The sequence below is a fragment of the Nannobrachium achirus genome (genome assembly GCF_963921795.1).
Source record: "Nannobrachium achirus genome assembly, chromosome: 11".
In the NCBI taxonomy this organism is placed as follows: domain Eukaryota; kingdom Metazoa; phylum Chordata; class Actinopteri; order Myctophiformes; family Myctophidae; genus Nannobrachium; species Nannobrachium achirus.
Window position 1 is genome coordinate 5,964,320 of NC_137820.1, and position 11,565 is coordinate 5,975,884.

The 11,565-nt window shown below is 44.4% G+C and overlaps 2 protein-coding genes across 2 annotated transcripts in view; both read right to left on the minus strand.

The window, feature by feature from the left end:
- Positions 1-2,971, minus strand: part of mon2 (MON2 homolog, regulator of endosome-to-Golgi trafficking) — a 140,187-nt gene extending 137,216 nt beyond the window's left edge. Inside the window, 1 exon segment of the mRNA XM_080737452.1 lies at positions 2,491-2,971. Within this exon segment, the coding sequence (XP_080593578.1) occupies positions 2,491-2,601 (111 nt within the window). The 5' untranslated portion in view covers positions 2,602-2,971.
- A 4,640-nt stretch (positions 2,972-7,611) lies between these two features.
- Positions 7,612-8,070, minus strand: LOC308294715 (small ribosomal subunit protein uS13-like; the record flags this gene model as incomplete). The annotated part of the gene is made up of 1 exon (XM_080737513.1): positions 7,612-8,070. The coding sequence occupies one exon, from the start codon at positions 8,068-8,070 to the stop codon at positions 7,612-7,614; it is 459 nt and encodes a 152-aa protein (XP_080593639.1).
- Between the last annotated feature and the right edge of the window lie 3,495 nt (positions 8,071-11,565).

An 11,565-nucleotide genomic window follows, 5' to 3' on the forward strand; every position in this document is an offset into this window, starting at 1 on the left:
TCTGACCCAAGGCTACAAGTTTACAGTAGGAGCTTGTGTTCAAAGCCATTGTCCCCACCACAACAAACACACACACACACACACACACACACACACATCACTGACGCGACCGCGGTTTTCCCGGTGAACCTAAGTGCAACGGTGGGGGCCAATGGGCAAGGAGGGTCGCGAGCTTATGAGAAACAACTAAAATAAGACCTTAAAACCTGGTGAAAACAGTGCACAGTGTGCATTAGCGCAAGATAACGATAAAGGACATCATTAAATGGAAACATTCAATTAACTTCTGAAAAGCCTACTAGGCTTTAAAACCTGGCGAAAACAGTTTTGCGTGCATTAGTGCAAGATTAGATGAGGATAAAGGAAATCATTAAATGGAAAACATTAAATTAACTTCTGAAAAGGCTTCTAAGCCTACACTAACCTACTAGTAAAACTAGTGGAACCGCGATCTTGCCACACGTGAATAATTGTGGTGACAATATCACAGACAATATAAATCCTTATTAGTCTAGTAGTGGAAAGAAGGGGTTATCATCACCATGGCCCCAAATAACTTTTTAAATATCTTGCAATTGGCAACGAGTCTCTTACGAAATCGGCAAGAGTGTCTCTCAATACATAAAGCTATATTATAACCTCTCCATCATCGGCAATAAATCAGTGGTGTGTTCCCCACGCCAGCTTTGACTTTTACGTTCCCCACACTCCCACGCCCCCACCGCTGCGCTTAGGTTCACCGGGAAAACCGCGGTCGCATCATCACTGACCCAATGCCTCCTCTCACGATAAAATAACATACAACACAATATATGGACGATTTACAACTTACTTAGTACAGTGATTGTCATAACCTCCCCCCCTGTATCACCCAATTTACACTGCAACACATCCTGCAGTGTTTACATGAAGTGAGCCTGTGTGTGTGTGTGTGTGTGTGTGTGTGTGTGTGTGTGTGTGTGTGTGTGTGTGTGTGTGTGTGTGTGTGTGTGTGTGTAAACATCTGGTTCCAGTTGTACAACACCCTAGTTGTAGAGCTGTTTAAGGGTTCTAATTAGGTTCCTAACTATCAATCATTTAGCATTGGGGAAGGAGGGGTCCCCCTGCATGGAACCCCTCTCCTCAAGGACCCCTGGCTGGTAGGTATAGGGGGTCCCCCATCAGAACACCCACCACCAGTGATAACCAGTAGAAAAAGCAATGTAAGGCCCAAAACTTTTCCAGAATATTTAACCCGATTTCCAGGACTGTATAGCAATAATTCAGCTTAATAACGAGTCGCTTACTCCTATGCTCAATGCCCAAAGACGTGTATGCCAGTGGTTCTCAACCTTTTCAGGCTGTGAAATAATCATATTTGAACTGGGGACCTGGCACCCTGACGAGCACAAAGAGTTGAGGAATTTTGTATAACACGGTTTTATTGTGAAAATAGACGATCTACATGCTCACAACGCCTCGCAACAGATCTGCTATTTTCACACTTTCTGCCTCTAATATTTGACAGTTTGGCCGTGTCAAATGTTGAATTTGTCATTTCAGAGGTATTAACAAAATCAATAACCAAAGACAATGCATAGCTATTTTTTCCAGGATCTTCCAGGACCCTTGATCAATTCCAAAACTTTTCCAGTACTGGAAAAATATTTGTCTAATTTCAAAATATTTCCAGGAATTTCATGACCGTGGGAACCCTGCATTTGGATCCTATCTATCGTTTAGCTGGGGGATCCCCTGGAACTCCCTAAAGGACCCCTGGGGGTCTCACTGTCCCAGGACCACCATTTGTAGTGTACAACGCACTAGTTTCAGAGCTGCTAAGGGTTCTAATTTAGCACTGGGCTGGGAGGGGGTCCCCAGAACCTCTCTCCTCAAGGACCCCTGGTGGGTGGCTCGTCAGACCCCCACCAGTGAGGAAAAAGAAACGTATGGCTCTTTTTGAGAATACATGCCACAATGATGCCAGGGAGGGACCCCCATAAGGGAAGATCTGTATGGCTCTAGAGGTGATGTACCCAACCATTTTAATTTCAAGGACCCCGAGTTTGACATGCATTATAGGCTATGAACCCCCCATTTAATGGCATTTCTATCTCAGAGACCAATTTAACTCTGAGTATACAAATGAGTCCCTTGGTTCTTATCTATTATTTAGCTGGGGGGACCCACTGGAACTCCCTCAAGGACCCATCAGGGTCCATTTGGTTACATGTGTAGGTCTACCCATTTGTACTTAGCTAACCCTAACCTACCTACACCTACCTGAGTTACAGTTACAGACACATAAGGGTCCCATTTGGTTCTATAGTTATCATTTAGCTGGGGGACCCCCCTGGAACTCCCCCAAGCAAGGACCACTGGGGGTCCCCAAGTAGCTCTGGTCCATAGCGTTAAGTAGGAGTTCTCCTCAACTCCTTCTAACGCTATGGACCAGACTAGAGCTAGCTAGGGGTCCCCGGACCACTGGTTCAGAAAAGGCTAAATTCTTACCTCTTTGACTGGAGGGAATTTCTTCTTGCACTCCATGGACAGTGACCGCAGGTCTGTCTGCATGTTCTCCAGGAGTCTTTTCACCGCCTCGGGACTGCTAGTGTTCGACATTTTGCTGCTATAACGATTAATTCCTTTGGAAATAACGTCTTTTAACGGTCAAAAACGACGGGGAAAAAAACCTTCAAAACTCCAGCTTATACTTTATTTCCAGGGAGGGGGAAGAGGGTGAGGATGAGGAGAAAGCCATGGGTCTGTGGTCATCATGATACTGACACTACTAACACTATAGCGTCCATTCACACAACAATATTCCACTTTTCTTCTCTGTTTTAGCTTGTGGTTCTGCGGACCACCAGTCCAGTCCAGACCGCTGACAGCTGTCTGTCTGTCGAGGCTTTAATTCAGTCAAACGCCATCAACCATGGAGGCTTCGGGTAAATAAATGCCAAGACGTTTGGCTGTTGGAATTCCTGGAGATGTAAATGTGGCAGTTGATATCTGAATGTTGTGTTTTTCTTTCACGCCATCATCATCATCATCATCATCATCATCGTCGTTGCTGCTGCCAGCAGAGCTAGCTAGCTGTTGAGCTGGGACGTTCGCGAACGAGCCGAGTCCTTTGAACGGCTCTTTCAACATGAACGATCATGGGATCCGGTTCGCAGTAGCTGGGACCTGGGGATCAAGTTTGATTGATTGATTGAAGAATGCAGAAGGTTGCTATACACAATTTTCCCCGGGGGTTTACTGGAGACTATCAGGACCAAACTTCCGGGTTTAACAGCAGACATACAAGCTCACGTCGCGTCGCAGATGCAACCCGTTGTGAGCTTGTAAATCGGCGGCGGAAGATCGGTGCAAACGTCTGCGCAATTAATGCACTATGGGGCGTAGGAAAATCGTGGATAGTGTGTGCCAGCGGCTTAGGCTACGTCATTGTAGTCCTTAGCGGCCATTTCTTGGGTCAAAACACAGGTGTTTCAATTGTTTGATTGCATAGAACTAATGCTATAGTCTAATCAGAACACCTGTGTAAGGCTGTGTTTACCCAAGAAATGGCCGCTCTTAGAACTACATTTGTCACACCCTATAGCATAGGACAAAGTACAGTTTCATGACAGTACAGTTCACTGGTTCAAGGTGGGAGGCTCTCTCCATTCCTTATTGTCGGAGTGGCGACACTCCCATGGGGGTTCGGTTTAGGGTTAGGGTTAGAGATAGGGTTAGTGTCGGAATGGAGACATGTCGCTTTGTAATTTAATGGTTTCCTGTGGAAATAAGCTTAGTCTTTTCTAGGATCTCCTTTTAGTAGACCTTGTACGAGTGCATCTCTCCACTCCGACAAAGTAGGTCTAATTAGTAACTAAAATGAGTCTTTTGAACGGCTCTTTGGAAGGAACGGATGCCAGAGATCCGGCTCACTCCATAGAGCCATAAATCCCATCTCTCCAGCAGAGCTAGCTCGAGCTGTTGGCGTTTCTTCTGTCCCACAATGCAACGCTGCAACGCTTGACACGCTGACACGTCATGTGGACTTCCGTAAACAGGGGGGCTCCCTTCTTTGCAGGCGTTTCGCTGATTCCATCTAAACCAGGGGTCTTCAACAGGGGGTCCGCGGGGATACTGCAGGGGGTCCCCGACATTGTTGGGGGGAAAAAAGTTTTTATAGGCCTATATTATTTTATTTTTATTTTTAAACGCTAACATGTACTAACCTCACTTTAAAGGAGTAGGTAGTTTATCCCCAAAATGACTTTTTGAAGAAGACTTTTTTTGTTGTTGTTAACTTTTTTTGTCGCATTCCTAAGACAAAGAAGATGGGGGCACATTTATTACAGGCCTAATCAAATTATTTCTCTTTATGTGACAAAAAACTACACAAATATTATTGTAGGCTATTCAAGTCTCCATGAGTAGGCTAATCAATATGGGCAAAAAAGTCATTTTGCGGGGCGAACAACTCATTTAATATAATTTTACTATTCCTTTTAATTTCTGCGGTTTAATTATACCTCGCAGAAATTAAAACCTCAAAAACCTGTCTGCCAGACTGAAAGACCTGCAAAAGAGTGAGACCCAAACAGTGGGATGGATGCGTAGGTTTCATCCATTGGTGGGACCACAGCGGCCTCTGCTGGACGCATGCAGACAATTCAATTCAATTCAATTCAAAGGAGCTTTATTTTGGCATGAGAAAACATACGTTTACATTGCCAAAGCAAGTGTCGGAAATGAAATAAAAACTGTTGAAAATGGGGAACATAATATACATTGGGAGGGGGTACAGCATCGTGTAAACAGAGCTATGCCGCATTGTGACATTTTATACAGGATACAAAGCTTTTGGAACAAATAACAGCATTATTATTATTATGTTATTTTATTTTTTTCTCAAAATGCATTTAAAGGTAGCATCTCTGTTTAATACTGTATGTGCAGTAGGTCTAGATGTCAATTCATGGTTTATAGTCCTTAGGGTGGTTGTGTTTCTTGCCTTCTTTTGTCCCAACAGTTCACAAATTCAAGCTCACACATTGTTGTAGGCCTATTTCTCCCAGTAGGTATGGGAGTTTTTCATCATTGGTCATGTTTTCAAACTCACTTCGGGTGTGTGTAATCTGTGGGAAGTATGTGTCTCTGATGTCTTGGTATAGTCTAGTGGGCAGGTGGTTAGAAAGTATAGCTCTGTTTCTACAACATTTTGTGTGCAGTGGGTGCATGGTCTATCTTCCCTTGGGAGTGGGGTCTGTCTGTGGCGGCCTTTCTCTATTGCAAGGCTGTGTTCGCTGAGTCTGTACCTAGTCAAGGTTTTCCTGAGTTTTGGGTCATTTACTGTGCTCAGATATTCTGCTAATGTATATTCTCTTTTTAGTGCCAGATAGCATTCCATTTTGCTTTGGTTTTGGGTTGTCTCTTTCCAGTATGTTAGGTAGCTTTCTTTTTGTTTTCTTATAATCTGGTTTGGACCAAAGTGTTTTCCGTTTGGTAGTTGTGCTTCTGTTTGTGCACAGAGTCCCTGGGCCAGCTGGCTGAGGGGGCAACCCTGTAGGTTTTCAATGTGGTTGAGGGCTATGTTATGGAGCGTGTCTGGATTGCTTTCATTTTGTGATTATAGCTGACATGACATGACATGACATGTCATGGGCATTATTATTGAATACCAGAAAACTCATCCTGGCTAGAACAAAGTCACCCTGTCTAGAAATAAGAAATCTCACCCAGGGCACAGAAATGTCACCCTGGGATTAGGAAAACCGCAGAAAACTCACCTAGGAAAGCTCACCCCAGGACCAGAGAAAACTCATAAATTATAAATAGGGCTGGGACTCGATTAAAAAAAGTAATCTAATTAATCAGAGGCTTTGTAATTAATTAATCTAAATTAATCACATGTTTATCGCATATAAATATTTGACCTGAGAAGCATTTTTTTTTTTCAAGTAAAACACATTTTGTTGTACGAGTGAATCAACAAGTGAGTTTTTTTTTAAATCTAAATTTCGCATCCACTGGCCAAGCAAAGCGCTCTGATCGGCTACTTTGCATTTGTTGTCTCTTCTTGGTTGGTGCATCGCTATGATCGGTATTCTCGAAACTGAAGGTTCTGTGGTGCAAAAACTAAGTGCGATTAAAATGCGTGATTGTTTTTAATCGCGCACATTTTCTGTAATTAATTAATCGCAATTAATCAGTTCAAGTCCCAACCCTAATTATAATATTATTATAAAACATGCATTAAACACTTGATCCCTAGCAGTCTGGCGCAGTTATGGAAGGACTTTGAAAACCAGAAGTTGTCCATCACCCAGTTGCTGAGGAATATCTGAACACTAGCCTGACACTCAGCCTGAATTCACTGTATTACTCAGTCTGAAGTTGCTTCCACCCAGGGCGATTGCTGGGATGGGCGTTGCCAAAGAGGCAGTCTTCTGCGATTGGTTCACCGTCTGACCAACACAACAGTAGCAGAGTAGATGACGTAGTGTTGTTGTGTGTGGCTGGCTAGTGGCTAGCCTGTTGCTTGCTAGTGCTACTTGCTAACCAAAGAAACAGGCAGAATAGGAGCACTCCGAACTAGGAATCAAACACAACATAACATGCCTGCTACTGGTGTTTCATAGCGAGATCGATACGATTTCATTTTACCGCATCTTATCGCGACGCGATGCGCGGTACGGTACGGCGCAGGCGCTGGTTTACTTGGAAACGCACGAGTTCTGGGAAACTCCCACCCACGTTGATCACAAGACGCTGATTCACGACGCTGAATCGCCGTACGGATTTTCGAATGAGGAAAGCCTCTTCAATGAGAGCAATTCTAGACCCCTGAATCGCCAAAACAAAAAATTTAAGGGGTGTGGCTAGCGATTCAGGGTCTGGAACTAGGCTATCTGAACACGCCTCTGTGGCTCCTATCTCGCCCCGGGACAACACCGTCACACGACACCTGAGGGACAGTATCTTACTGGATTTTACTGGATATTTATTTTTTATTTTTATTTGCAACCTTTTATAATTTACTACATTTTGACAACCTTTTTTTCTTCTATTATTATAACAGCTCAGATAGTGGCTTTTGTCAATATATATATTTTTTCCTATGCGGTTATGTTATAGTAACTGTGTTGTGACCTGTTGTTTTACACTGCTTACTCCTGTGATGTGTTGTGTTGTGTTGTGTTGTGTTGTGTTGTGCTATTTAGAGCAGTGTTTCTTAAACTTTTGCGTCATTTGGTTACATTTGTATGCTATCAGAGTTGTTGGTACACAAGACATGAAGAAGGCTCCTCAACCCGGCCGGTAGCACATGTATTTACCTGTTGTCATAGGACCCGTTTTGACCATCTGTTTGCCAGTGTACATTTATGCCCATATATGGAGATGAATTACAGTACATGGCATGCTCGCTCCCGGCTATTTTGGAATCCGTAGGAGAGCCGTGTCGAGCATTGCGAAGGTCTCACGACCCTAACCCTGACCCTGACTTTCGGCACCTCCGCACAGTCCAAGTTAACACAGCGGAGTTTGGCCAATCACATGCCGCGGATTCTAATTTATTCAGCCCTGTATCCTACGGATTCCATCATCGCTCGCTCCTGGGGGCTTAAACCCCCAAAATCACTTCTTCTTGGACACGCCGACGGTGCGGCCGCGCCGCCCGGTGGTCTTGGTGTGCTGGCCGCGGACGCGCAGCCCCCAGCAGTGGCGCAGGCCGCGGTGGGCCCTGGTCCTCTTCAGGGCTTCCACATCCTCTCTCAGCTTGTTGTCCACGCCGCTGGACACCACCTGGCTGCAGGTGCCGTCCCTGACGTCCCTCTGCCGGTTGAGGAACCAGTCGGGGATCCTGTACTGGCCCGGGTTCTGCATCGCGTTCACCACCCTCTCCACCTCCTCCTCCGTCAGCTCCCCGGCTCGCCTGTCCGGGGCGACGTTGGCCCTGGCCAGGACCGCGTGGGCGTAGCGTCTTCCGACGCCCTTGATGGCGGCGATGGCGTAGGCGATCGTCTCCTTGCCGTCGATGTTGGTGTTCAGCACGCGAAGGATGTGCTGGAAATTGTCGGGGACGAGCAGAGACATCTTGGAAGGCAGGTCTCAGCGCAAAGCCACAAGGTTCTTAAGTGGAACTTAGTCTAAACAGGTTGTGTAGCCAAATCGACATATTTGGCTCTTTATAACCTCCATGGGTGGTTTGTGTGTAACGTCACTTGTGACGTAAGTGTCCTTAATTGGTAATTCGGGTGCTATTATGGCTGGGCGATATGACTAAATTGCAGGGTTTCCTCCGCCATCGGTGTATGATGGGTGAATATAATGCACAATCATTGTAAAGTGTCTAATAAAAAAAAATCAAACCTCGGTTCGAAGTGAAGCGGTGAATTTCTATTCTATGTGTTCTAGAGCTATGAAATCTGTGTTCTAGATCTATACATTCTGTGTTCTAGATCTTTACTTTCTATGTATAGATAGACAGACAGACAGACAGACAGACAGATAAAACCTCTATTCTGAATTGTTATTTGAATAAAGTTTTCATAGTAGCATTAGTTGTGGATGCAGTAGGTGAGAACTATTGCATGTACAGGACAGATAAAACCTGAGGGCCGAATTATCATGTGAAGCTTGACCAATCCTCAAAGTATCCAATCATCAGACTGGGAGGGACACTACACACATATTCTGGACGTACAGGACAGATAAAACCTGTTCATTATGAACTGAAATGGCCATATATGGACATGGGACACACATTTTGCTTTTTGAAAAAGCCTATTCATTCTGGACTGATATTCTGGACGTACGGGACAGATAAAACCTGTTCATTCTGGACTGAAATGACCATATATAGACATGAGGTGACAGACATTTTGTTTTTGAGAATGCCTGTGGACATGGACATGAAACACACATTTTGTCTTTGAAAAAACCTGTTCATTCTGGACTGAAATGACCATATATGGGCGTGGGACACACAAAGCCACTCATTGGAAGCGGCTTTCACCGCTTCAAATACTCAATCAATCAAAAAAAATACTATTTGGCGACCTCTCTAACCATCTATACTATAATTTTGCGAATGTCTGTCTGAGTGAGTGTCTGTCTGTCTGTCTGAAACAGCGTTTCTCCTCGGTGGCTGGAGCAATTGATCTGAAATCGCATCACCATTAGCATATGAACACACCTGACATAACTGTGAAGCCCGTTTGTCACTTTCACAAATCGTATGACAGCGCTACTCAACCCGCGGCCCGCGGGCCGCATGCGGCCCTTTCCGCATGTCTGTGCGGCCCGTCATGATCTAATAAAAATATAGTTATTCTATCGAGTGAACGCAGCATTTCTCAGTGTGTATCGGTACAAATTGACGGCTGAAATCATGATGTATCATTCGCTGAGTGTCTGGATCGGTAAACTCCACGGCTGTATCGTTTTTTTCATGTAGTATTTCATTCTATCCTATGTTTCCGAGGCACATTGAATGCACCATCTCAGCCCCCTCCCCAAAAGCCAATCTTTAACGCGAGTCGCCACAGTGACAGCACTCGGACATTCATTCTGCAGGCAGGCAGGCAGACAGTGCAGAAGTGCACACAGACGAACTAGCTATGCAGCAGCAGCCGCACAGGTTAAAAATGCAAGATTAGCAGTACAGTAATTAGCGTTATAATAACATCCATGATTGTCCGCTGCGCTGATTGTTGTCACAGAGTAGCACAGCTGAGTGTAATCAACGGCCGTTTCTTGGCGAATCTCCGACGGTATTGATTGAGATCATTTTGTTAAAGAAAGCTTCTGCGCTATATCTGCACACACAAAACAACAATGTTGCTGGGTGTTGTAGGACTACTACTTGCGTTTAAAACAAAGTAGTTTTCACTGTTTTACAACTTTCCTGTTGAGTGTTGATGCAATGGTGCAACTCTCTCTTTCTCTGCTGCTGTTCTGTTCTGGGAAAGAAGCCTAATTTATACTTAGCAGTACAAGGGTGTCGCACCTAAAATAGGAGACCTACAAGCTCACAACGCGTCGTGGATGCGACGCGCTGTGAGCTTGTAGGTCTATGTTTTTAAAACATTTTTGGCTAAAATGGCATAATCTTGGATATTATTAATATAACAAACCAGGGAGTTGTTTTTCAGGTGAAGGACCCCTTAGCTGAGAGAGATATAAAGCAGGGACCCTCACTGTAGGCTAGGTATTATAGCCTACTGTAGGCTATTATACTGTATCACACAAATATTTGGCAGCCCCCCCTGTAATAACCTGAGGATTGGGGTCCCTAACCCCCAGTTGAAGACATGTACTAATAATGATATAGGCCTACTATATGATTAGTAATCAAACAATTCTACAATAGCAGCAGTTGGGTTGTTGGACCCAAAATGTGGCTGTTTTCTGTGTGTTAACTTAATTATTAGACAAATTATTAGACAAAATCATTGTAAACGTTCAAAATGGGACCGTCATTTTTAGCTTGCGGCCCTTTGACTTTTGGCATTTTGCTGAGTGGCCCCTGAGCCATCTTAAGTTGAGTAGCCCTGCTGTATACAAATCGTATGCAGGCGGGCGGCCTGGGGGGGGGGGGAACAGTATCTCTGTAGCCATTAAACGAAACAGGTTTCTTACATTGATGCTCCTACATCATGCAAGCACCAGTTAAAGTTACTTTCCATCCCTCATATACTGTGTGCACACTGCACAGTGCACATCCCATAACCCACACACTGCACATCATTTTGGAGCTCATATCTTTGAACGGGTAAGGGCTAGTTTAACTAATTTATGTTGTTATGGTGGGGACACGGACACCTATAAGCTCCTCCTACTATCCCTCCCAGACATTATCCCACTTAGCCATGCCATTTATTCCATGACATTATTAAACATCAAAAATCTAAGACATCTTGGTTTATTACTTGCGCCAGCAGAGCTCGCAAGTACTGCAATCGGCTGGGTATGGCGGTGTCCTTTGTTTAAGCCTGTAGGCCAATCAGGGACCAGCATATCTTCAATGTAATCACTAACAGCCAGTGAGGGACCAGCATTCCTGGTGATGCCAGTGGTGATGACACTGGCATCGCCAATGGTGATGCCAGTGGTGAGAGCACCTCATCTGCTGGCAAACAAGTATCATATCTATCATACATCATCACTATCATACATCATGGCACTTGTGCTCATAGCCGGGGATCCACATGCCCAAAAGGTCAAGGATATAGGGTTGAACCTGTGATGTTCTGCCGCACTTTTTATTTCTGTTTTATCTATTAGTTTGGTCATTAAGGTCCACAGAATTAAAAAAGAATTATGGCCATTTGTATATTCGCTGTCCCATTGACTCCACTAGAAATATAAAAAAAGAAATTAAGTAGCATGTGAGGGGTCTCACATGCATGAGCTGGGTTCTTCATCATTCTGAATCCATTGCAAGCATTTGTTTTGCATGAAAAACATTCCTTGGGCAAAATATTGGCCCCCAAAAACTGTGAAAAGTGATGAGTCACTTTTTCTCCACAAAGTGAAGGTCCTATGCCGGTCTCTCATCGTTTTACTTCTCAAGGAAGCGTGGAAGAA